Source organism: Manis pentadactyla, chromosome 3, assembly GCF_030020395.1.
Source record: "Manis pentadactyla isolate mManPen7 chromosome 3, mManPen7.hap1, whole genome shotgun sequence".
Taxonomy (NCBI): Eukaryota; Metazoa; Chordata; class Mammalia; order Pholidota; family Manidae; genus Manis; species Manis pentadactyla.
In genome coordinates, this window is record NC_080021.1 from 191,101,004 (window position 1) to 191,128,909 (window position 27,906).

At 38.4% G+C, this 27,906-nt stretch overlaps 1 protein-coding gene across 2 annotated transcripts in view; it reads left to right on the forward strand.

Annotated features, from left to right (window-relative positions):
• The first annotated feature begins 1,045 nt into the window (after positions 1-1,045).
• The window catches only part of TMEFF1 (transmembrane protein with EGF like and two follistatin like domains 1), a 93,022-nt gene continuing 66,161 nt past the window's right edge, over positions 1,046-27,906 (forward strand). Inside the window, exons 1-2 of one of the 2 annotated variants that reach the window (XM_057498890.1) lie at positions 1,046-1,593; positions 21,443-21,552. In XM_057498890.1, the coding sequence (XP_057354873.1) occupies positions 1,398-1,593; positions 21,443-21,552 (306 nt within the window). In that variant the 5' untranslated portion in view covers positions 1,046-1,397. The remainder of the gene's footprint in view (positions 1,594-21,442; positions 21,553-27,906) is intronic. The other variant, XM_036888428.2, reaches the window with a different exon arrangement.

A 27,906-nucleotide genomic window follows, 5' to 3' on the forward strand; every position in this document is an offset into this window, starting at 1 on the left:
TTTTTTATGTCAACTTTTCCTTCTTGTTTTATATTACTTCTTATTAAGTATACTGTCTCGTATTTACATTGAAAATATTTCCCTGAATGTGACTTTAGTTGTGGATTTTCACATTTCAAAACTTTGTAAGTCAAATTTAATAGTTTTTCAATGAGATTAAAAAATTCCCTGAGATGAGAGGTAGTATAATAGAATGAAAAAAGGCAGAGGACTTTCCAACAATTCAGTCCATAATCGTAGTACCTATGGCTGGGTCTCACATATGATATGATAGGAAGAGCACTAGACTGGGAGTCAGAATCACTTTACCTCTCTGGGTCCCAACTTCCTCATCTGTAGAATGGGGATGAGAATGAAACCTCTCTCCTAGGGCTGTAAAAAAGAACTGGCAAGAATGCACATAATGAGCTTCAAACTGGTCTTGCACATGGCAAATCCTGTCTCTTTTAGCTATTATTAGCAGGAGAGGGCTATATAGAATTTTTAAAACAGTATTTTCAATTCAGTATGTAGGAATAGGGTGGGCGTGAGGATCCTAGAAATTTAGCTATTTACCCCCATCTCCAAGAACTGCATAGCTGGAGTCAGAGCTTAGGTTCCAATTCTGGTCGTGCCCATTTCTTGGTATGTGACCTTGGACAAGTCACCTTCATCCCTCCAAGGCTCAGTTTCTTCACCTAGAAAACATACAAAATACATCACCTGCTGTTCCCTCCCATCCCGGCTGCTGGGCCATGGATCCGCTTTATAAACGCTTACAAAGGGCGGCAAACCTGTCTGGTGGGGTAATGCCTACGGAGCATCGTCGGCGCCCGGCGGGACCTCGGGGCGGCCGCGACCCCCGCCCTCCGCGCTCGCATCCCGCCGCTGGAACAATAGCTCCCCTGGAGGCGGCGCTGGCCGCGGGCGGGGGCGGAGCTGTCGGCGCGGGAGCTGGGGGTGTGCGCGGGGCGGGGTCGCAGCCACCCCTCCCGCCGGCGGCTCTGTCACGCGCCCCTCACCGGGCGGGCCGGGGTCTTTGTGACGCGGTGGCGACGGCCGCGGACACAAAGGGAAGGCGCGGAGGCCAGTGAGGGGCTGGGCCTGCCCCCGCCCCGCGCCCCCAGCCCGCCGCGCGCGCGGCCGCCCGCGCCCGGCGTCGATCTCCCCCACGCGGCTCGCACCCTCGCGCGCGCCCGCGACCCTCGCTCGCGCCCGGACCTTCCGACTCCGTCCCGAGCGCGGCGGGCCGGGGCCTGGCGGGCGCTGCGGGTGGGGAGGGGATGCTGCGGGGCTGCTCCCGGGCGCAGCGGCGCGGCTGCTAGGAGGCGCCGAGGCAGCGGTGGGGCTCCCGGCGCGGGGCTGGATGCCCCGGGCCTGCGGCTCCCGGCTCTTCCCGCCGTCCAGGGGCGCCAGCCATGGGCGCCGCGGCCGCTGAGGCGCCGCTCCGGCTGCCTGCCGCACCCCCGCTCGCCTTCTGCTGCTACACGTCGGTGCTTCTGCTCTTCGCCTTCTCTCTGCCCGGGAGCCGCGCGTCCAACCAGCCCCCGGGTGGCGGCAGCGGCGGCGGCGGGGACTGTCCCGGCGGCAAAGGCAAGAGCATCAACTGCTCAGGTAGGACCGGCCGGAGCACGCCCCGCGGCCCCTCCCTCCGCCGTCTCCGCCCTCCTCTCCCCGCGGCCGGGCTGGCCGAGGCCCCTGCGAGCGGGTCCCGGGCGGCGGGGCTCGCGGGTGCGCAAGGGCTGAGGGCAGGGCGCGAGCGCGCGTTGTCGGCTTGGGGCCGGCGTTGGGGCTGGGAAGTGGCGGTGCGTGCGTCCGTGTGTGTCGAGTGGCTGGGCGACAGCGCTCCGGCGCGCTGGGATTCGCTGAGGCAGCGAGCCGGCGAGGCGGAGGAAGCTGGCCAGGGCTCCTGGTGTGATCGAGGGTGTGCACGCGGGGGCTCGTGTTTGTGTTGTGAAGGCTCAGGGAGGGACTGCGGTGTGTGTGTGTTTGACGGTGAGGGCCTGGGGGGCCCGAGGCCGAGCGCCAGGGGAGTGACCATGTGCTGGGAAGGTTTTTCTTTAGGGCGCTGGGATCTCGGTGGGGTGGTGTGGGTAAAGGGAACGGGTGGCCCCACGATGCGAACTGGCGATGCGTGTGTGTATGTGTGTGTATGTATGTATGTTGGGTTCAGAGGTGGGCGCTGGAAGTGACCCCGGGTCTGTGGATGTGAGCAGGGAAAAGTCCTGGGGCCCCAGAAGTGACCCTCTGTTTTTGAGTGTAGAGCATGGTGTTCCGGAATATGCCTGGGGTGTGTATGCATTGAGGAGGAAGGATGGGTGTCCTGGAGTGAACCCCGTTTGTGTCGATTCAGAGGGTGGGAGCTAGGGAATCATTTTGTGTAGGGTTTGGGTAATAGAAAGAGGTAATTAGGTCTCAAGGAGTGCCTCTGTGTAGCTAGGTGTGACCCAGGATTATTAAGGTGGTGTGGGAAGAGGTCATGATCCTGTGCGGTGTTTGCATGTTTTGGGGGAGGGCCTGAAGATTGGCAGCAGCGGGAGCAAGGGAGTGACCTCTCCCCTCTCTCCAAGGCCTCTCTCCTCCCAACAACCCCCCACCTCCAGCTGTTGAAACAAAGAGCTTGCTGCTCTAATGGATGCGACTGGGGAGGAGGGTATCCGGGCAGTAAAGTTCCGTCTTCCTTTCAAAAGGGGTCCCACAGGAGCCCTGGGGCAAGGAGAGGCATCCAGATCTCTTTGAGAGGTGGGTGGGTTCTGGAGATGGCCTTGCAGGTGCTAGTGGTCATAAGCCACAGCCTTGCTGAGTTGCCCCTTTTTCAATTGTCAGTTCTCCACTTGACTTCTTTAAACCTCGGGGTAGGAGAGGAGGCTTGGGGTGAGGTTGGGGAGGGAGAAGGGAAGGGGAAGATGGACATCAAGCCACAGGGGATCCACTGGCCAGCCTGCCAGACAACCTTTGTATCTTTGGGCTATTGAAGGGGCATTGTTTCTGGGGGAGTGAGAAAGGAGCAAGAGGGCCTCAGCACAGATGTTTATGCTACCCTAAATGAAGAAAACCTGGCCTGCTGTTTGGGTTTGAAAGTTTAGAATCTTTAATAATTTCTGCAATGCTATCTATGATGGGATAGGGGGAGTTTGAGCACAATAAACAAATAGCATGTCCATTAAAAACTTTTCCATCCATGTAGTAAGTTTTACTTAATTTTTCTAAAGTTAAATGGGATATGGGATAATGCTTTACTAAATAATCACACATTGGTGGTTAAGAATAAGTAGGACTTTTATGTTGGAGTGCCTTTTTTAAAAAAAGAAATATTGGTTATCAAACTTGTAAGTGATCATAATATGTCAAAATATTTTACGGATTAATATGCTGTGGTTGTTTACTCTTGCTAAGCTAAGTTGTCCTTGACAAAATACAGTGTGTGCTGATGAGGGTGTTCTGTGTGTGTGGTAACTCTTTAGTACATAGTACAAGTTTGAAAAAAGGACATAGCGTGCTGGAAACACATGTAGTGTGGAAAAAAGGAACTGATTTGGGGATCATAGCCTTGGCTAAAGAGTTATTTGTAGCAAGTTAGTTAATTTTTCTTAGTTTCCTTTTCTCCTGAAAGAGGGACTTAGATTTAATAATAACTGAGCCTTCTTTCAAGGATGCATTGTTGTATTGATATAAATGTTAATGAATTAGACTCATCAAAGAAAATGTTTTTCCAATACTGAGATAGACTTGAATAACTTTGGGTCTGAAGTAGAGTTTTAACTAAATGATATTTGTAGATTCTTATAACTTTCTAGGATGAAGATCTGAGAATGTTTCATATGGAGAAAATATTTTTAAAAATTGATTAATTAGAGAATTATAGGAATCCATTCTGGACATACGTATCAGTGCATCTTGAGATTGTATGTAGATTATTTTTTTGGAGCTTTTATTATCCAGATATTTCTCACATAAACTGAAGTTTATTCCCTAATATAATTGAGTTTTAAAATCTAAATACTGGCCTTGACTCCTTGTTGATTTTTATTTTTTGTTTTAGATCATTTTCAGCCTACTCTGACCTTTCAGGAGCCTGATTCTGTAAGGCTGTGTGTGTGTTGGATCACTTACAACTTTGTGGCTCTTGCAAATATGAGGCACATTTATGGCTTTATTAAATTAATTGAAGTTGTCTAGATTGTGGAAGAGACTTCCTTCTAAATTGGTTGATGTTGATACATTAATCAACCAGATGTTCAACTAGCTATGCATCCTCCTAGTAGAGTTTAGAAGGTTTTCAATCTTCTGCTGTTCAACATTTTCCCATTTTGTTCACCAGCCTATCATTAAAAGATTCTGTCAGATCATCTTGTTAGAATCAATTATGTCTATGTCTGTATCAGCCTCCCTTTTTCCATTATAGTAATCCTATAAAAAGCAAATGTTGTGTATCTTGACTTAATAGAGAGTCCATGATGGCTCTTATTGTGTTGAAAAACTTATCCATTCCTGAATTTTTCACGGAATACATGGCAAATTTACCCATAGGTGTTTTTCTGGATTTGCATTTCTCCTTTTTTGAAATTTGAGAATGCATTCTAACATTTCTGTTCTTTTGGCACCTTGTCAAGGTAGCTTAGATAATCTGCAGTCAGATCGAACGTTTTTTCAGTATTATGGAGTGAGATACGTTTGGATCAGAAAGCAGATTCTTTTGAACCAGCTCTGTAGTCTGTTCTTTCCACTCTTCATGTCGCTTAGATGTTAGCTTCCTTTCATCACAGTTCCTCCCTTCACACTTTGAGGATCATGTTCCATGATGCAGGTTACCAGGGCCAAGGAGAAGCTGAATGGGTCTGCATTTGTTCCTGTCATCTCAGTGTCACATCTTCCCTGAGCACTGGGCCCTTTGTTTATCTCTTCTTGTTCTAAACAAGACTTTCATTGTCCTCTTGCTTCAGCTCTCCAGTCATTCTGGATTTTATATGTAATGCTTTGACTTTATAATTTTTGTATTTGTACTTTTTCTTTTAAAATCTAACTTATTCGAAAGTTCCCTGTTCATCCAAAGAGAAAATATTTTAAAAATATATGATTTATGTGAGGAAAGATGAACGTTGAACCCAAGAGACCAGGTGATCTTAGATGAGACATTATTTTTTTTTCATTTGTAGCCTGAAGATAGTGTTGGTGGTTCTTTTTGGCTCTAGGGAAAAATGAGGCTAAATACGTGAGATATTTCTATCTTGGGGAATGTGGTTAAGAGGTAGAAAAATATATTGAGAAACCAGTAAGTGGCATTAATAAGATGGAGAATTTGAACTAGGTTTTAAAAATGTCACGAAGTGAGAAATGGGTACTCTGGATTGTGATGTGGTGGGTTGGTATGAATGGATGATGTAAACTTAATTAAGTGCCATGTTAGTTGCACTTCAGGATTTTGAGGAATAAAATGTGAGTTTTTCATAATTTGTGTGGACTCTTGATCAGAGCACTTCTAGATCACTGGTGTGTGATATGTGGGTATTTTGTGAACCTTGACTGAATACCTGTTTAGTGTAATCTAATATACTAGATCATAAGGGAGATATATGAGAGGCATTCTTGCCTTCACAGCTTTATATTTTAACAGAGGTGGTTAGTTAGCCTCTTATAAATATATACAAGGATATTTCTATTTAATACATCTGGGCTCCCCCCTCCCTTAATAAATGTTTATTGAACACTGACAGCACTGGATTTTTTTTAATGTGTACAGTTAAATGGTTTTTAGTATATTCACAAATTTGCATAACCATCGCTAGTGTCTAATACCAAAACATTTTCATCATTCCAAAAAGAAACCCCATATCTATTAATAGTCACTCCATGTTCTTCTTTACCCCCAATGCTGGGCAACTACTAATTTATTTTCTGTCTCTATAGATTTGCCTGTTTAGGACATTGCATATAAGTAGTCATAAGACATGGCCTTTTGTGATTGGCTTCTTCACTTAGCATAATATTTTCAGGTTCATCTACATTATAGCTTGTATCAGAACCTCTTTTAATGGGTTAGTAATATTCCACTGAATGGTTACACACTACATTTTGTTTATCCATTCATCAGTTGATGGACTTTTGGGTTTCCACTTTTCAGCATTTATGAGTAGTGCTGCTGTGAATATTCATGTATACATTTTTGTGTGGACATATGTTTTCAATTCCTTTGGGTATATGTGTAGGAGTAGAATTCCTGGGTCACATGGTAACTCTATGTTTAACATTTTGGGGAACTGCTAAACTCCTTTCCAAAGCAGCTGCACTATGTTACCTTTTCATCAGCAATGTATGAGGGTTCCAATTTCTCCATATTCTTTCCAGCCCTTGTAACTGTCTTTTTGATTATAGTCATCCAGTGGATGTGGAGTTCTGTACACCAGGGTGGTTTTGATTTGCATTTCCCTAATGACTAGTGATGTTGAGCACATTTCCATGTACTTTTTGGACATTTTTTTACCTTGTTTGGACAAATGTCTTTTCAAATCCTTTGCTAGGCTTTATTTTAACATTTCAGATTAAACATTCCCTTAGTGAACCATATGAACCACTTCCCACAGCACACATGCTCAAATTGATAGGTTAGCTCTCGTTTGCCTGTGTGTCATTTGATTTCTCTGCTTACCGAGAAAGAATCAGGTTTGTTTGTTCTCAAACTTACTTGTATCAGTGGTTCCTGTGAGTATAAATTGAATAGGTATTACTCACATTGATGGAATATGAATGCAAAGAGAGTTGTTTCTATGAAATGCTTTGGAAAGACGATAAGGTAAGAGGTGGAAAGAATTGCCCTTCAATGAAGATTGTGGTCAAGACAATTGAAACGGACTGGGGAAACTAAATCCGTGGAAGGATTCTGCTCCTAGAAAACCTTTCAAGTGTTTTAAGTCTCCATTTTACTTTAAAGGAAAGGAAAATGGACATTGTGGATAATGGATTATTTGGCAGACCCAACTCAAAGAAAAGATCTTGGTGCTACATGGAGAAATGAGTATACGTTTTTGTATGTTTGAAGTTAAAAATGTTTAGAATATGTATCACTTTTAAATGATTTCTTGCATTACCTGACTTTTTTGATTAATTGATCATTGATCACTCTTGAATATGGTTGAGAAGAGGGTTTCCACCTTACGTTGTACTCTATAAAGAAGCTACAGATGCAGGTCAAGGAATGAATAGTTCTGATTTGAAGGAATTAGAACCGGTTTCTCCAAGTAGCACTCAGCTTGGCTTTCTAGGCAGAGTAGAATGTTACCTTTAAACACCAGGCACCCTTTTGCCTGAGACCTTTGCCTTTCATATGCCTTTTGCCTGGAACCTTCTTGTCCCAGTTATTTATTTCCTCAGCTCCTTCAGCCCTTTAATGTCACTTGCAAAGTGAAGCCCTAAAATTGCAGCCTTTTCCACCTTTCATCCTCTCTGCCCCTCTCATTTGTACTTTCCTTTATACTTTTTTCAGGCTCCAAAGCACCTTTTCCTTAACATGTGACCTATTACACATGTCATTCTGTCCTCTATGTGGCTTCATAAGGGCAGGGATTTTTGTTTTGTTTACTATTGTATCACCTGTGCCTAGAACTGGTGTCTGGCACAAAATTAGGTGTCCCTTATGTATTTCTTTGTGGAATGAAGTAATGACTGAATGAATGTAGAAATAGAGGAGAGTTGAGAAGGGTATTGTAGGCTGAGGAAATGGCATTAGAAAAGGCACAGAGATGGGGCAGTGAAAGGATTATTTTACGATACTGGGATATGGGGATTAAGACAGGAGATGAGTCTTTAATAGCCTTGAAGGCTGAGCTGTAGGTTTGGCCCTTGCTCTGAAGACAAAGGGAAACTTTTAAAGGAGTTGAGTGACCTTGTGGTTTTAGAAAGCCAAGTCCGGAATTGGTGGAGATTCAAGGGAGACGGGAAGAGACTGGGAGCATGGTGAAAGAAAACAACAGTGGAAATGGGGAGAGAGGAGAAGGTTTTTGGCATATGCACAGTGCTAAAAAAATTGCATTGGTTAGTAACCATAAAAAAACTAGGAGGTTTCACTTAAATATCTGGATTTTGGTCTTCCCTTCTATACTTAGAAGTATTGGCAACCTTGGGCTCTTGTTTCTACGTGGTGAAAATTAGAGCTGTCCAGTAGGACATGACTGCTTCGCTTTGCCAGTTCCCAGCCAGCTAGCCTTTCACTGATCTTTTTCTCCTTTAGCTTCTGGATTTCTTGATGCGTGGGGCAGGGTGAGTTGATGCTCTCTCCATTTGGGATGGAGAGCCTTCTTGGAGGAGAGTCAAATTAGTGTGTATTTCTTCCCTCACTCTTGTTATTCACAATCACTTAGTTGGATGCAAATCCTTATTTATGCAGTGCCCAGCCCTTCCCGTCTGAACTCCGTGCAATTTCCACTGTACTCTTGTTTTTAACCTCACAACCCTTTCCTTGAATCCACCTCCTGCCGGTTCATATTTGAAAACTATTCTGCTGTCTCTGATTATGCCATTTTCCTCAAAACACTCTCTAATAATGTTTTTATCATATCCATTTTCCTATATTAATTGTGTATCTTAGTTTTAGTTCTTCCCCCTTTTCAACTTTTCCTTTTTTTCTTTTTCTAAATTCTTTAGGAGGAAACATTATTGTTTTTCCTTACTACTTCAGGCATTTCTGGTAAAATTCCTCTCATCTTTGTTATAAAATGTATGAATTTAGATTTGTTTTGTGCCTTTGCATTATGGTCTCAGGATGCATCATAGAATTTCTAGCTTTCTGTATTAAAACTTGTTATGTCTTCGTGTTCACATATGAGAATAAGTTTTGTGAGCCTTGTGCCCCAGAAAAGAAAGTGTTATTTCCTTGGCTTCCTAGTCCCCTGTTATATAATTACTAATTTAAATTAAAATTTAAAATGCTTTTGAACTAATTTCAAACTTTCAGTTGCAACAGTGTCCCCAGATTTCCCAATTGTTAAGATTGTATCTATCTAAATCTTTTTTATTTTCCCTCCCCTTCCTCTGCCAAGTTAGGTCTAAGTGGAATGGTTTAATTTATGCTTTATATCAGTTTTGTACTTTTAATTCTTTGTGTCATCATTTCCTGATAATGACATATTGAAGCCTCCATTTACAATAATACGGGTTTATTTTTCACATATTTTTGTTATTCTATTTGGGACATATACATAATGTTATTTTCTTTCATTTGTTTACTTTTTATTTTTGTGTTGGATCTAAAGTCTCTTCTGAAGTTATAATGATACCCATCCTTTTCCGGATTTGTGTTTGTCTTAGTGTTTAAGTGTTAGGGTTCATTTCTCAACACAAAGATCATTCTCCTTTCATGGGCATTCACCCGTTTACATTAAATGAAGTAGTTAGGACATTTATGCTACCTTTCTATCATCATCATTTTTCAAAGTGTACAATTCACTACTTTTCCCTATAGCCACATGTTTGTACAGCCATCATCACAATCAATTTTAGAACATTTCATTCTTCCGAAAAGAAACTTCATATTCTTCAGCAGTCTTCTAGGCCTAGGCAACCACTAATCCACTGTCTTTTGCTATGTATATGCCTATTCTGGACATTTCATATAAATGGAATCCTACAATATGTGGCCTTTTATAATTGGCTTCTTTCATTTAGTATAATGTTTTTAGGGTTCATCCTTGTTGTAGCTTGTATCAGAATTTCATCCTTTTTATGTCTAAATAGTACTCCATGGTGTGGAGATATATATATACACACATTATATACATACCACATTTTGTTTATCATTCATCAGCTGAGGGACATTTGGGGTGTGTCTGCTTTTTTTGGTTATTATGAATAATGCTGCTTTGAACATATGTATGTACAAGTTTTTGTATGGGTATATGTTTTCAGATCTCTTGGATATATACTTAGGAGTGTAACTGCTGGGTCACATTGTAACTCTGTTTAACATTTTGTGGAACTGCCAAACTTCCAAAGTTGCTGTACCATTTTACATTTTTACCAACAATGTATGAGAGTTCCAGTTTCTCCACATCCTGGCCAACAGTTGGCTATTTTTTTTTTTTTGCTACTACCAGCCATCATTTAACTTCATATTTCTTATCCTTCATTTTCCTTATATATGTGGTTTCTTTAGTTCAGAAAGAAAGTTCTGTGGAAGTTCAGATCTCAATTTCTTTTAAGATGAATTGGGAGATTATCAACCCATTTATCTTCCTCCTTCTCTCTTTTTTTCACAGTTAGAAACATTGTTTTAACAGAAATATCCTCTTTTTTCCTACAATTAGTTCCATTATTAGCTTCTCTCATGGGAGAAATGAGGCATTTAGGAGTCCGCATACTTCTTTTCTCATGCACTTTTAGTTTATTGTAGTATTTGATTTTAGTTTATTAGATGATTTACTATTAATCCTTTGTTACTATTTGAATATACCTATTTTTTACAAGTGTCATGTATTTTTCATGGCTCAGTTGTTTCATCATTCTTTGCCATTTCAGGTTCTAAAGTTCTTAACACACTCTTCTGCCTTTAGAAACTTTGGCAGGTATTAACATTTTCAGCCACAGTTCCATTTCTCTCATTTTTGTGAAAATAATTCTGAGTCTTTTTCATGGTTAAAAAAAACCCCCAAAAATCCACAACTTTTCTTTGTTATAAAAACAGTATTTATTCGATGTAAAATATTTGAAGAATAGGAAAAATACAAAGAAATCTTGTGATGATTGCCTTTCTCTGTAATATCTTAATGTTTATGCTGAAATTATTTAATTTGATACTAGAATTTTTCAATTTGGAACTTTTTTCTGTTGGTGTTTGCTTTGGCATTTTCTGTTTAACCTGGAGCTGCTGTCATTCACAGGTCAGATCTCTTATGGGATTTTTAAGTTCATTTTATTTTGCCTTGTCAGTTCTCATCTAATATTGTTTTGCAAGTAATCTGAACTGCTGATATTTCTGTGTCAGTTCTGTTGTTCATAGCCTAATCGGTATATTTAGATTCTGTATTCTATTCACAAACCACCTTAGTCTTTGTTTAGTGTCCTGTGTGTATTTTTCAGTTTTTTCCTCTTTAAATTGGTTTGAAATATTTTTTAGGTGGTGGATTTGTGTTTTCCCCCATTTTTTCCTTCTTTAAGTTTAGACCATAGTCATTCCCAATTACCTTTTAATTAGACCTAGTTTTCTTTTTTTAATTCTTAAGTATTTTACAAGTTTGCTGGGGTTTAAGGTTGTGGTTTTTTTTTTTTTAAGTTTTGGTTTTGGTTGTTTCAACCCAAGAGGAGAAGTATTCTTTATAGTTTCCATTGCTGTTTTGTAAAAATCTCATTTAGTCCTGGTAAGCCTTTGAGGGATTAGTACATGTATTTTACTCCAGGAAACTAGGATTTCTCAGATTTAGTGGTTGGCCAAGATCATATAGTTACTTAATCAAATACTTGGAACTCCAAGCGCTTTCTAAAGCACCAGAATTTTGTGAAGTCCTTTTAAAGTTGTTAATATCAGGTCTCCAGTGCCAACTTGAGGGGGTTGTTCTTTAGGTTTTTGTCTTTTTGGGTGAGTTCCCTGGATTCTGGTGACCTCCTAATCCATTTTGGGTTGCAAACACTAAGGAATAATGTTAGAAATAGAGCCAGAAGGTAATATGCTTGTGTTTAGATTTATTGATATTTAAAGTTAATTTCAATGGAGAAACTGTATTGAATGTACTTGGAAAATCTTAAAATACATATGTAAACATGTATATGTTGCAATACATAAATTGGATTATAACTATATACTTTTATAACCTGCTTTTTTTCACTTCACAGTGGATCTTGGTCTTTCCATATGTCTTTCTACCACATACTTTAATAGCCACACAGTATTGTACTAATGATTTATTTAATTTCCAACAAATGGTGGTTTTCTACTTTGCTGTTACAAATGATCATGACAATCTTGTACATACATTTTTATATGTTTTTTCTTCTATCCCTATCATATTTTCTAGAAATAGAATTCTTAAGGATAAAGACAATTAAAAATTAAATATATATTGCCACATTGTTCTGTGAGAGGTTCTGTCAGTTTATACTCATGGTTGGTTTGAGTGCTCATTTTTTCATACCTTTTTCAGTGCTGGTGTCAAAAAAATGCTAACAGTTAATATAGCACTTATGATGTGTCATGCACTGCTCTGAGTGCTTTTTTTTTTTTTTTTTTTTAAATAATTATTTTTTATTGAAGGGTAGTTGACGCACAGTATTACATTACATTAGTTTCAAGTGTACAACACAGTGGTAGAACATCTGAGTGCTTTTTATATGTTTACTTAATCTTCCATCTACATTACGGTATACGTACTGTTATTGTCCCCATTTTATAGATGAGGGAATGGAGGCATAGAGTGGTAAATTACTACGGGCACACAGCAGATACGTGATAGGGCCAGGATACTGATGTAGGCGATCTGGTTCTAGGGTCTGCCTCAAACACCAAATTATAATGCCTGTTCTTTTTTTTTTTACAAAATTTAATGGTTGTTTTATCTGATTTAAAAAAATTTTTATTAGTTCATAATTCACATGACATAAATTCACCTTTTGAAGTATACAATTCAGCGGTTTTCTTGTATATTCAGTATATTGTGCAGCTATTTCTATCACCCCAAAAGGAAATTCTGTGCCTACTAACTGTCAGTCACAATACTTATTTGCTCCAGCCCTTGGCAACCATATAGAAACTGTCTTTCTGTGGATTTGCCTATTCTGGACATTTCATATAAATGGAATAATAAAATATGTGGCTTTTTGTGCCTGGCTTCTTTTACTTACCTAATATTTTCAAGATTCTTACATGCTATACCATGTAATTGTTTTAAATCTGATTTTAAAATCAGTATAAGTTCATTGTAAAACTCAAACAATTCAGAAATATACAGAATAAATAATAAAGTTGAAATTTTACCAAGAGAATTATGGTTCATATTTTGGTGTATATACCTTTCAGATTTTTTTTATAGGCATGAAAAATGGGTTGTGTTATACGTTTTTAAAAATCCACCTTTAACAAACATTTAATGTATCATGTCAGGAAATGTGGAGGTTCTTTATCATTCTTTTTAATAACTGCAACATAACAGATTCAGTTTGTGGATCTGTGAGAGGGAAACACACAGGTTTGCCAAGCTAGTTAGGAATAGGGTTAGGGGAGAGAGTGTCTCTGTTCAAGATCTTAGGTTAGGGATGGGGCTAAAAAGACCCTGGGTACCTTTAATACCCCACTTGGGATTTAGGTCTTTTTTTCTTTCTGATTCTTCAGTAGATTGTTCTCCCTATCACCTTGCCTGAAGCAACCTGACAAAGGCATTTAGAATTGAAGTAGGCAGCAGGGAATGGTTGTAGGTGTTAGGGTGGGAGATTGACTTGATCAAAGTGATGTTTAACAAAGGGTAGTTTGGTAGTAGTAGTGTGGAATGGGATGAAAATATCTGTTAGGTAATTGTGTGGCATATGTGAAATTTTTTTCGTTAAATGTATCTTAGAGAAGTTTTAGTCATCTCTGCTGTTAGAGCTTTTTAATACTGATGTAAACTACTTCTGGTTTTATTAAATATTGAGTACAGTTTATTTTCCTTCTCATCTTTATAGTAGAAGATCATTATTGTAATATGGTTAATTTAGTAAACAAGTTGAAGAAAATTTCTGATTTATCTCATTTGTTTGGACTGATCAACTCGGCTTGTTCCTTCTCTCAGTATTCTCACCCACCCCCCACTTCAAATCCTCATTTACTAACTCTGTTGTTTATACCTTGAAATGTATTTTCAGTGATTTTTGTGTCATTAAAGGTGTCCCTCAGATTGGTCCGGGGGAAAGAAAAGAAGTGGGTCTTTATTGTAAACCTACTTGTTCTAGGCACTATTGCTTTTTAGTGGATATCTAATCATGACAATATTTGGGGATGGTGTTGCTCTTCTAAAAAGTAAAGAACTAGCATGTGAACTTGGCCCTTATTGACTCCCAAACTAATGCTTTGCCCATTACATCGCAAACTGTCTCTGGGGTTGTGTTTGAAATCACATTGAGCATTTTTCCCCATCAAATATAACCAGTATAGAAACTTGAAAAGAGGGAAAAATCATCCATTGTTCAGCTGGTGTAAACACAGTCCCTCTTACCATTTTTGTTTTTTCCTGGTTGGATTTTCCTATGTGTTTTTATACATAATTATAGTACATATGTGTATAATTTTGTCTTCTGCTTTCTTACTTGACATTCATCATATTTTCATATTGCCACATAATATACACCATCTTTTAAATAGCTGTATAATATTCCATGGGTGTATCACCCCATTTCCTGGTATGGGGTATTTTAAACATCGCCACTGTTTTCAGTGTAGTGTGTGGAACTGTCTCATAGACAGCTGTATATGGAATCAGTAACAAGTTGGGCTTGTTTCGGAGTGAAATCATCTAGCAGGGGCCCTGTTAGAGGGGATTGATGTGCTTTTTTAAAAAAGGAGGTTTTCCAAATACCGTTAACATCTAGACAATGCGTACAGAACCTATTGAAATTGGGTTATTCTTAAGAACAAGGTTAAACATGCCTTTGGGGAGTCAATAAGGAGTCAACTAAAGATGAACTAAAGATTTCCACATGTTGATAAGTAGAGAACATTAACTTGTAGGATTTTTGCCCAGCATTGCTCCAAAGACTGGAAATAGCACTGGTAAAAGCAGATGAGATGGCTTTGATAAAGTTGTGAAAACCAGGTTTGAGGATTTGAAGTGGGGGGTGGGTGAGAATACTGAGAGAAGAAACAAGCCGAGTTGACCAGTGTAATGGCTGAGGGCAGAATATTTTTGTATTTAGTAGGAGTCTTTTGTCTTAATGTGTTAAAATTCTGGTAGTTTTTGATTAACGAAAGTTATTTAAATAGGGGAGTTACAAAAATGATTCATAAATTCATGTAGCATTTTAAAAACGTATAAATATATATTTATTAAGCAGTACTCTGAAAGAGGACCCAGAATTTTTCTTTGAGAGTAGTTACAGTTTCCCCTTTCTTAAATAAACCACATTCATAATACATTGATTACAAATTCCAGTTCTAATCTTCTTAGAAAGGAACTTAGACTTGGGGATGAAGACTTCCAGATTTTTATCTTGCCTACACCTAATGCAACAGCAGTTTTTAAAAAGCAACTTGCCTTAAGTATTTTCGTGGCATTCAATTTTGTTTTCATAGGAACAGCTTATTTTCACTCTTATGCAGTGTTGACACCACATAATTACAATAACAAATACCGTTGATATACACAGGCTGGATGAAGCACAGCAGCAGTTGCCTTGGTTGGAGCTAAAATAGTTAGTGTTCTAGCAAGTGACCTAGTAGCCTTGAAGATTTGTTGTGCATGGCACTAGTTGGTATGTTTTACAGAGAATAGCACTTAAGTTAATCTGAAGAGCTGATAAGTCGGAGATAAATGCTAAGTGTGTTATGGACATGGACTGAGCCGTAGAAGGAAAAAAGAGTGACTGAATGAGAAATGGCCAGAGTTATAGGGATAATCAAGATAGTTAGGTTAGAAGGGGAGGCCAGGAGTATCAACTGCTGCAGAAAAGTCTAGTTGGAAGACTAAGAAAAAAGTTATGGAATCTTTAGAATAGGGGGTCATATTGACTTTGATAGAGTTTTGATAGAAAGTGGGAGGGAGCCAGGCTTGCTGGAGGTTGAGGTTAAGGCATTACTAAAGGAGGGGCACCCCCACTCTGAGCCAGGACTTGAAATAAACTTGGAGGCAATATATTTAGATGCTTCTATTGAAATGAAAAATAGCCGTGGTAATGTGCAGAGATCTTGGAGATTGCTGCGTATTTGACTTATTTTCTTTATAGTGATTGTGTTAGAGTATTAAATGTAAAGCCTTTTGTTTGATCTTTTATAGTAGTTCTCAGACCAGGGATCATTTTGCTTCCCAGGGTAATGTCTGCAGAAATTTTTGGTTATTAGACCTGGGATGATCCTACTGGCATCTAGTGAGTAGGGGCCAGAGATGTTACCAGACATCCTTCAGTGAATAAGGTTGCTTCCAACAACGAAAAAATCATCTAAACCAAAAAAAAAAAAAAATGTCAGTAGTACAAAGGTTGAGAAGCCCTGAATTCTAGTAACATCTTGGGAAGCTTATTCACTTTTGGCTCTTCATATGTGTTAGCTATCTTAAAAGATCACTGAAACTCCTTCTGTTTAATGGTAGGGTAATAGAAAAATCCTATCATTCTGGAGGGCTAATGGGTTCTCATTTTGAATTGCAGCCTGACCCTAATTAATTCTGCTCAAAGTTGGGGATTTGGGCAGCTCAGGTTTGTAGTAGGTAGGGTTCCTTCCCCAATCATGGATTGTTTCCAAACTTTGAAATGTTAATGAAAATTGAGACAAGTGTTACATTTAGAGAATTGTGTGATGGGCACATTTGCAACCAGAGCAAAATAGCTTTGCTTTGAGCCACTCTTTTGAATGCTACTTTGTGTAAAATATTTCTATTTGGAGAATTGATTTTTGAGGGCCTTTGTAATGGCTCATCCACTTTGCCAAATTTCCATTTTGGGCTCAGAAAGGCAGGTTGGTAATCATCATCAACAGGTAGAGTGCCCTCCTGATGCATGGTACTGTACAGAATACTTGAAAATAACATTCAGAGGAAGATTCCAAAATGGAATTCCTTCTGTACTGAGTTTGAGCTAAGGCATTGGTTCTCAAATTTATGAGGAGTCAGAGTACCAGGAAGTCAGATGCTTTTGAAAAATTAAAATTAATTTTATCAGGTAGACTATGCTGTAGCTCTAAATTCAAGTCATTAGCTTGAAAATGTTTATCTTAATTTATGTGCCATCCTTATGTCAGGATTGTGTTTAACTACATGTTTGAGTGACCTGAACAATAGTGGCTTAAAAAGAGCTTTATTTATGTGTTTATTTCCTACAACAGTAGATCTGGAGGGATGTAATCCAGGGTAGGTGTGGTGATTCCAAAATTCTGCTTTCTTTCTATGCTCTTGCTCCTGTCTTTCTGGTCTGCCATCTTTAGCTTGTAGCTTTTATCTTCATGCATGTAAGAAGGCTGCTACAACCTCAGGCAAGAGGTTCGTTCTCCAGGCAGGACAAAGAATGGAAGCATGGAGGAGGAAGGGACAGTGCTTATATATGAACTCTAGTACAGAGCAAGGGAATGTGGGAAATACATATTATTTAACTGGATACTTTGTTTTCCTGAACAAAATTGGGGCTCCTTTACTAGGAAGGGGAGAATAGATCTGAAGTAGACAATTAACAGTGATTGCCACAATTATAAAACAATTTAAAATGAACATTCATGAGCTTATGACATTCATGATCTTGTGTTGTCATCAAACACTGCTGGAATTTTTCCTATTAATATTTCTTTATTTGTTGAACATTAGTATTGTTGATAGCTAACAAGGAAGTAATCTCAGATATTGAAAGTTCAAGAAATAGAGGTGGAAAAAACTCTTAAAGTGAGGAGATTTTTTTCCATTGAGTTTTTTCCCTTGCAAATGAGATAATGAAATTCACATCTGATTTTAATGAAAGTACATTCTAGTCTAGGACATCAGTGTTCCTAAGGAACATGTTTTGGGAACCACTGATCTTAATAGTTACGTGTACTACCAAATTGCTTGTATCTTTACTTTCACTTACACTGTTTTCCCAGATAAGATTCTCTTTTTTCCCCTTTTTTCATATTAGTCACATGTGGGCAATTAAAATATTATTTTAAAGTGTCATTTCTCAACTGTATATGATGATTCTATATTAGTTTTATAGTAAGAAAAAAATTTATTAATTTTTCAAGGTCAGTGTAAGTCCTGCTTTCTTTGACATTGTACCCTGTGTTTCAAAGCCATTTTTATTTCCTCCTTGAAACTCCTAGAGTAATCATAGCCCATGCAATGCAATTTTCCCCTTCATTAGACCATATTGAATTCATCACTAATTGTTTGATATGTTAGCAATATCATAAGCTCCCTGTTACGTATTTTTTTGTGTTCCAAATTCTTAGCATTGCATTAATACTACATAGTGATGTTTAATTGCTTCCTGATCAAAATCACATTTAACCCATTAACATGTATAAAAAAAGCTTGAATTTGATAGCAAGATAGGCATAAAATAAAACATGGCTAATAATGAGTGTAATCAGAATTTCATGACTTTTACCCTTACCTATTAATGTAGGACCTCTACCTTCCCCAGAATGCTCCCACCAAGTTTATTTTTGGAGTCACTAAAGGGCATATCATGTGGGCACTAAAGGGCATATCATGTGGGCTCGCTAACGTATCTGGCCACTGCCACATGGCCTATCTTTTCCTCCCTGCCATGTTTGCTGCCCTAAAGTTGAATACTGGTACCTCCCCCTGGATGTCAGAGGTGTACTTGTGTGCCTGACACTTCCAATCCCTCTGCTTGTCCTTCCAGGTGTGCTGCTAATATGCTGGGGGCTGTTGAGGTTCCAGCCTCTTTTTCTCCCTTGCTGTTCCACCTTATCATGTGGGCATCAGAACAGAGCTCTTTGTATCTTGTTGCCTCAGAGCTTTTGCTGAGACCCCTTCTTTAGTTTCTCATTTTAACCTTTCTGTCCCTGTTTTGATTAGCTCTTGCGGCTGGACTGGGGGAGCAGCAGTGCAAGTGATAGACACCACCCTGTGTTTAGGTCTGTTCCTCTGGTCCAAGCTTTGTTTACTGGGCTAAGCTTTTCTGTCTCTCTTTATAGTAAGGATGGTTATTTCCCCCAAATATTCCTTCGTCCCTCATGCAAACAGATACCTGAACAATGCTCAGTCTCCAGACGTGTGAATCTTAGTGTCAGGGATGGTTTAGGTTCTAGATTGCAATCCCATTGTACTTTTGGAATACTACAGGTAAAATATATTGCAACTCAAAGAATCTCAAGCCCAGGTAGCAAGTCAGAGCAACTCAGAGCATGATCTTGACCCCCAGACAAAGCAGTAACTTTACTTATTCTTGTTTTAATTGATTATATTAGAACCCAGTGTGAACTTTTAAGGCTACAAAGAAAAGAGAGAAAAGAAATGGGCTTTATTTTATTTCTCAGTTTGTGCAATTGTTTTTATTTCTATGGTCCCTAAAATTGATTAAACTGTAGTTGAGTGGAGATACCGTGCATTCTTACCCTTTTTACAGAGCAGTTCTTCATTTAATTATCTCTCTTGGTTTCCAAGATGTACATTAGACAGTAATTGGAACTGTACCTCAGGCAAGTTCCCCATAGGAATGTAGGCAGACTGAAAAATAGCAAACCCCACAATTAACATCGAGGCTCAAGGTAATACAAGTAGTCAGGGAGAAAGGGGATGAATGAGCAAAAATTGGGAGATGATGAGAACCAAGAACATAAAACCTCTATAGCCAAGGTGAAAAGAATCAGAAAATGGTCATCTGTGCCTGCAGGTGTTTGTGAAACAGTGAGAACAATAGAGCAGCTGTATTAGTTTCTGTTGTTTTAAGTTTCTTCATGTCTTTATTATTTTTTTAAACACATATTCTTAAACTTTAGAGTAATCCAATTCTGTCCATCTGAGATGCATTTAAGGAAATGAAAAAAAAATTGTAACCTATAGTTACATAGATGTATACTTACTCTAGTTCAGGGCTTCATTCAGAGTGGGTACTCAAATTAAGTACTGTTGACTGTGAAATCCTTAGACATTTAGGTACTTGGCTGCTAGCTCCATGGAGGGTCTGCTAGGAATAGGGGAATCAAGACACCATTGCACAGCAGTGAAAACAAATGGAGCTAAGAGAAGCAAGGAAATGTCACCAGGACAGATGTTTACTAGATATAGAACCTCGTTGACTCAGGCTGCTGAGTCCTGCTTTGAAATCTAGAAATAGAAAACAACCAGGGATGGGAGATTGCTGGAGAAATGCTCTCTGAAATCTGTTTGCCAAGACCGCATCATGATCTAGAGCTGCCAGGAGACATTGTGCTCTCCCCAGAGTCCTCAGCTATTGAGTGACAGACTCAGAAGCTAACCTAGACCTCTCTGCTCTCAAATTCATGTGTTCATCCTGCAGTGAGATGGATTTTTTTTTTTTTTTTTTGGTGAGGGCATCTCTCATATTTATTGATCATATGGTTGTTAACAACAATAAAATTCTGTATAGGGGACTCAATGCACAATCATTAATCAACCCCATGCCTAATTCTCAACAGTCTCCAATCTTCTGAAGCATAACGAACAAGTTTTTACATGGTGAACAAGTTCTTACATAGTGAATAAGTTCTTACATGGTGAACAGTACAAGGGCAGTCATCACAGAAACTTTCGGTTTTGATCACGCATCATGAACTATAAACAATCAGGTCAATTATGATTATTCATTTGATTTTTATACTTGGTTTATATATGAATCCCACATTTCTCCCTTATTATTATTATTATTATTATTATTTTTAATAAAATGCTGAAGTGGTAGGTAGATGCAAGATAAAGGTAGAAAACATAGTTTAGTGCTGTAAGAGGGCAAATGTAGATGATCAGGTGTGTGCCTATAGACTAAGTATTAGTCTAAGCTAGACAAGGGCAACAAAACAGAGATGGATTTTTTTAAACAATCATTTGTTTATTGTACAGTTGTATAAGTGCATTTGTTATATCTCTCATTCCCAATAGGGAGGAAAAGGACGTGACTGTGTAGTGGTTTTTCACCCAATTCCACAGGATTGGCAGTTTAGCACTAAATTTGGAGCAAATGTGTTAGGTTTTCTAGAAAGCTTGTTTTAATAGTTCTAGAGTAAGACTGACTGACAGTCTTGGAGCAGGAGGAAAATGACCACAGTATGCTAGTATTGTTGATTGGCTCTGCTCCCTGTAGTAGAGTAAAATTAACCAATCATTAAAAAATTTTAAGAGTAAGAATCTCTTTAATTCTGTGTACGTAGATCTGTGGTGTGAAATTAAAGTTTGTTTTATATTTCTTTTGTAATAACTTATTTGTCTAGAATAAATAATGGTCACCTGATTTTTGTTCTGGGTACCCAAAGAATTAAGATTCCTTTTAGTTATTCTTGCTCATTATCCTTAAAAGTAAATCAATAGAAAAATAATCTAAGATATTAGGACAATAGTAAGAAGACTATGTTAAGCTCTTGGGAGACTAAATAGAAAAAGTCTGTAGATTTACCTTTGGGAATTACGTGAAATCCTGAAATTTTGTGTTTTATTTTATTGTTATGCTAGATTCTCCTTGGGGAATTCCTGAACATTTTGTGACCTGAAGAACTTGCTTTTTGTGTATTGTCTTATTATACTTGTGAATGAGGTGATCAACACATTTTAGGGTTTTTTAATTTTATTTATATATGTACACTTGGATACAAAAAGATATGTATATGTGTGTAACAGTTTTTCCTCTTTTGCAGAATTAAATGTGAGGGAGTCTGATGTAAGAGTTTGTGATGAATCATCATGTAAATATGGAGGCGTCTGTAAAGAAGATGGAGATGGTTTGAAATGTGCATGTCAGTTTCAGGTGAGGAGACCAAACCTGTTTCAAAGAATTTTTACATTTTTCTATTTTACAATAATACATCCTCCAAATTAAAAAGCTTAAATCACCTTGAAGCCCATGAGGAAGTTGGGTTCACAGTTTTTGTCACATGAAGTGTGATTATTATTTTTCCTTAAATTAAGAGGACAGACTGGCAATAATGTGAAAATGCTTTGAAAAACGTGTTCAAGTTTTATTCAAATGTAAGATCTAATGTCGCTGAAAGGAAATAGGTACAGGTTGCTGTAGAAAGTTTCTCTTTCTAGTCTCTTTCTCTTCCATTCATATTTGTTGCTGTGTCATCTTTTTGAGCCAAAACTTGGTGCTTCAGGATAGGTGAGGGTTAGAGGTAAACTAGAAAGGGGAACCTCAAACTAAGATCTTTGCCTTCAGAGGCTGTTTAGTTGTGATTCTATTGTCTAAAAAAAAGTAAAAAGAAGGGAAGTGAAATATGTTGCATTCAGTTCTTCCTTTTTGTTTATTTACTGTGATTAAATTATAATTGTCTTCAGAATGCTCACAAAATGGTTCTTGATTCAGGGTTTGAGGTGAGACAAAGAAGGAACTAGAGTTTTTTTTCATTCATGATCTTGTTTCACTCATAATCACACCCATTGTTTTGGATTTTAAAGGGAGGAAAGGATATAGAGATAAGGGATAAAAGCATTCAAGAGTCAGTATTTCCAGCAACCCTGGCCTGATCTCAGGCAAGTTTGATGATCATTTGAAAAAAGAAAAGACCTATTTCCTACCTTGTCTTGTGTTGTAATGAGAATTAAAATCAGAAAGAGAGGTTGCATATGAAACCTCTTTAAAACTATGAACAATTATGTTTATTTTTCATTAAAATAACTGGAAAGTTCTAATAAAGGAGGAAGGGTAGAGGAAACTCTTGTCCAGCTGAAGAGGTTCTTTATGGTCAAAAGGGATTTTACAATCCACTGTTCACAGTTGCTACTTGTGAAATGGCTTAGTTAACCTTGTGCCCACCCCTACATAGTTACTTATGCATTGGTCTGGCCAATATGTCGTGTCTGGCTGCTCTGCCCACTCCTCAAACCATCTTAAAAAGTACAGCAACTAAAGTGGGCTTCTCCCCTTAAAACAAGGTGTTGGTGTACAGGGTGAAACCAAGCTCTCATGAACTTTTACTTCTTTCTGTTCTTCACATTGGATAATTTTTATTGATCTTATTTCAGGTTCACTAATCCTTTCTTCTGTCATTTCCGTTCTGCCTGCCCAGTGAGTTTTTAATTTCAGATATTTAATTTCTAGAATTCAGTTTCTATGTGTCTGCTGAGATTTCCTGTCTTTTCATTCATTACAATCATATTTTCCTTTGAGCATAGATATTGCTGCTTTAAAATCTTTGCTAATTTCAACATTTGGGACATCTCAGGGATCCTCTCTGTTGAGTGTCTTTTTATTTAAGAATGATTGTGTTTTCTTGTTTCTTTGTATTAATTTTGAACTTATCCAACATATTGTGAGTGATATTTTAGAACATTTGAATTCTGAGATGTTCCTCTGAAGAGTATTATTGTTTTTGAAACAAATTGGGTGAATTCTAACTGCTGACTCTGTTTTCCCCTGTGGGCAGCAACACATATATCAGTTCATTTTTTTTAGCCTTAGCTGGGCTACTTAGAGACTGCCCTGTGGGTGGTTCAGGAGTCAGCAGAAATTTGGTCTGAGTTTATATACAGAATCTGGGACTCCCCTCTGACCTACTCCTGGGGTTTTCTCTCTTTCCAGTGGCTCTTTTCCTGGAGCCTCTCTCCTTCAGTTCTTTAAGCCAAGAAAGTTTGCAGGTTTTTTATTGGTGGTTAGCTACCCTGTATGAGGAAGCTGGGGCTGTCCCTCTTCTAACTGTCTTATATTTCCTTAGATTAAATTCCCTGATGTGGAAATTTTGGGCCAATGGAATTATTCTGTATAGATAACTTTCTCTCCAATAGCAGTGTATCTGACTGCTTGTATCCCCTCATCCTCTTGGTAGTGGATTTGGTCAGTCCTTTTAAATTTTATAAATCTGAAAGGCAAAAAAAATGACTGTTTTTCATTTGATTACTAGAGAAATTGATAATGTGCTATATACTTATTGATCTTTTTTTGGAAAGTTAATATTTCATATGTTTTTGCCCATTTTGGGGAGTATTTTCTTTTTCCCTTGTGTTGATCTGTAAAGACACATATGTATATAATATGTATATGTGTATACACTATGTATACTACACTGAGTACTTATATATTGCTTACTCTACTGAGCATTTCATGTCCATTAGTGGTTCTAAATATTTTATATATGTGTGTATTTCTACATAAATAGATAAATATAAAATATATAAAACTTTATATAACTCTTAAACTCTCATGAGAACCTATGATGTAGGTACTTTTTGATATACTTTTTAAAAGAGTTATATATGCCCATAGTAAACAACTTGAACAATGTATAAGAAGACACATAATTAAAAAATGTCATCCTTCCACTCTAGACTATGAGTTGCCCTTCTCAGAGACATTAATTCTTGTATTTCCTTCTAGAAATATTGTGTTATACAAAAACAAAGGTGTTTTTTTTATTGAAGGGTAGTTGACACACAGTATTACATTACATTAGTTTCAGGTGTACAACATAGTGATTCAACATTTATATACATGACAATTCTAGGTACCAGCTATCACAATACCAAGCTGTTACAATATCTTGACTATATTCCTTATGCTATACATTACATCCCGGTTACTTATTTATTTTACCATTGGAAGTGTGTACTTTTTTTTTTTTTTTTCTGTGAGGGCATCTCTCATATTTATTGATCAAATGGTTGTTGACAACAATAAAATTCTGTCTAGGGGAGTCAATGCTCAATGCACAATCATTAATCCACCCCAAGCCTAATTTTCATCAGTCTCCAATCTTCTGAGGCATAACAAACAAGTTCTTACATGGAGAACAAATTCTTACATAGTGAATAAGTTACATAGTGAACAGTACAAGGGCAGTCATCACAGAAACTTTCGGTTTTGCTCATGCATTATGAACTCTAAACAGTCAGTTCAAATATGAATACTCATTTGATTTTTATACTTGATTTATATGTGGATACCACATTTCTCTCTTTACTATTATTATTTTTAATAAAATGCTGAAGTGGTAGGTAGATACAAGATAAAGGTAGAAAACATAGTTTAGTGTTGTAAGAGAGCAAATGTAGATGATCAGGTGTGTGCCTGTAGACTATGTGTTAATCCAAGCTAGACAAGGGCAATAAAACATCCACGTATGCAGAAGATTTCTCTCAGAACAGGGGGGGTGAGGTTCTAAGCCTCACCTCTGTTGATCCCCAATTTCTCACCTGATGGCCCCCCTGCGACTGTGCCTGTCTTAGGTTGTTCCTCCCTTGAGGAATCTTACCCGTCTCTGGCTAACCAGTCATCTTCCAGGGCCATACAGGGAAATGTGAAGTTGGTAAGTGAGAGAGAAGCCTTATGGTTTCAAATGGTTAGCTTTTTATTTCTTTGCATATTTATGCCCTGTAGCTTCTATGCCCAGCATTTGTCTTGAGGTATCTTTACCACTTGGAAGAATTATGATACTCGGTAAATTCGACATGTGGCACGAGTTCTATTTAAAGGTTGTGATTAGGTAGGAAGAAGAAAAGCTATAGAAGTAGCAGGCAGAAGACCTGGGAAGATTGATTATTTCTTTGACATATCTTCTTGTAGAGTAACTTCAGCATGGATAGGTTTTAAACTACTAATTAAATTGTGCACACACATTAACATAATAGGAATATAGTTACATAACCAAAGCATATCTGTAATTACCAGCCATCTTCAGTGAAACCAAGAAAACTAGTTAGGCACCTTAGGCATTTGTGAAAACTTATCTATGATATGGTAGATATTGTCCAACTGAACTTGAACAGTCTGAGAGAAATCAGACAAATTAAAACAACCCATTCCTGGGGAATGTTCACATCCCTTATGTTCTTTTAACAGTAAATAGTCTGTAGTTGTAAGATTTTGGAGCGATACAATTTGCACTTCTCCTAATTCTTGTTTGAGTTCCAACAGTATAGATCCAGTCAAATTTGTTGTTTTACTGTGTGCACAGGCCAGTTTAGATATCTCCTTCTTCATTCCTATGGCAAGTCCAGGAACTGGTGGGATGAGTGCATCTACAGCTGTAGCAGCACGTGGATCTTTGTTGGGGTTTTTTGATGATCATCTTCTGGCATGAGTCTTCCAGAGAGTGCTGATGTTGGAAGTTCTTTTTCATATTGTATCTTAGTTCATTTTTGGGGTAGCCCAATTAGGCTTTGATCCTCTGTATAAACACAAACAGACCCTTTGCCTACACTTTCATATGCCCTTTATACCCTTGTGTAGAACTCATTGGAGGTTACCACACAGCAACTGCCCTTTTTTTTTTTTTTTTTTTTTTGGTATCACTAATCTACACTTACATGACGAATATTATGTTTACTAGGCTCTCCCCTATACCAGGTCCCCCCTATAAACCCCTTTACAGTCACTGTCCATCAGCATAGCAAAATGTTGTAGAATCAATACTTGCCTTCTCTGTGTTGTACAGCCCTCCCTTTTCTCCTACCCCCCCATGCATGCTAATCTTAATACCCCCCTTATCCCTCCCTACCCACCCATCCTCCCCAGTCCCTTTCCCTTTGGTACCTGTTAGTCCATTCTTGAGTTCTGTGATTCTGCTGCTGTTTTGTTCCTTCAGTTTTTCCTTTGTTCTTATATTCCACAGATAAGTGAAATCATTTGGTATTTCTCTTTCTCCGCTTGGCTTGTTTCACTGAGCATAATACCCTCCAGCTCCATCCATGTTGCTGCAAATGGTTGGATTTGCCCTTTTCTTATGGCTGAGTAGTATTCCATTGTGTATATGTACCACATCTTCTTTATCCATTCATCTATTGATGGACATTTAGGTTGCTTCCAGTTCTTGGCTATTGTAAATAGTGCTGCGATAAACATAGGGGTGCACTGATCTTTCTCATACTTGATTGCTGCATTCTTAGGGTAAATTCCTAGGAGTGCAATTCCTGGGTCAAATGGTAAGTCTGTTTTGAGCATTTTGATGTACCTCCATACTGCTTTCCACAATGGTTGAACTAACTTACATTCCCACCAGCAGTGTAGGAGGGTTCCCCTTTCTCCACAGCCTCGCCAACATTTGTTGTTGTTTGTCTTTTGGATGGCAGCCATCCTTACTACTGTGAGGTGATACCTCATTGTAGTTTTAATTTGCATTTCTCTGATAATTAGCGATGTGGAGCATCTTTTCATGTGTCTGTTGGCCATCCGTATTTCTTTTTTGGAGAACTGTCTGTTCAGTTCCTCTGCCCATTTTTTAATTGGGTTATTTGTTTTTTGTTTGTTGAGGCGTGTGAGCTCTTTATATATTCTGGACGTCAAGCCTTTATCGGATGTGTCATTTTCAAATATATTCTCCCATACTGTAGGGATCCTTTTTGTTCTATTGATGGTGTCTTTTGCTGTACAGAAGCTTTTCAGCTTAATATAGTCCCACTTACTCATTTTTGCTGTTGTTTTCCTTGCCCGGGGAGAAATGTTCAAGAAGAGGTCACTCATGTTTATGTCTAAGAGGTTTTTGCCTATGTTTTCTTCCAAGAGTTTAATGGTTTCATGACTTACATTCAGGTCTTTGATCCATTTTGAGTTTACTTTTGTATATGGGGTTAGACAACGGTCCAGTTTCATTCTCCTACATGTAGCTGTCCAGTTTTGCCAGCACCATCTGTTGAAGAGACTGTCATTTCGCCATTGTATGTCCATGGCTCCTTTATCAAATATTAATTGACCATATATGTCTGGGTTAATGTCTGGATTCTCTAGTCTGTTCCATTGGTCTGTGGCTCTGCTCTTGTGCCAGTACCAAATTGTCTTGATTACTATGGCTTTATAGTAGAGCTTGAAGTTGGGGAGTGAGATCCCCCCTACTTTATTCTTCTTTCTCAGGATTGCTTTGGCTATTCGGGGTCTTTGGTGTTTCCATATGAATTTTTGATTTATTTGTTCCAGTTCATTGAAGAATGTTGCTGGTATTTTTATAGGGATTGCATCAAATCTGTATATTGCTTTGGGCAGGATGGCCATTTTGACGATATTAATTCTTCCTAGCCACGAGCATGGGATGAGTTTCCATCTGTTAGTGTCCCCTTTAATTTCTCTTAAGAGTGACTTGTAGTTTTCAGAGTATAAGTCTTTCACTTCTTTGGTTAGGTTTATTCCTAGGTATGTTATTTTTTTTGATGCAATTGTGAATGGAGTTGTTTTCCT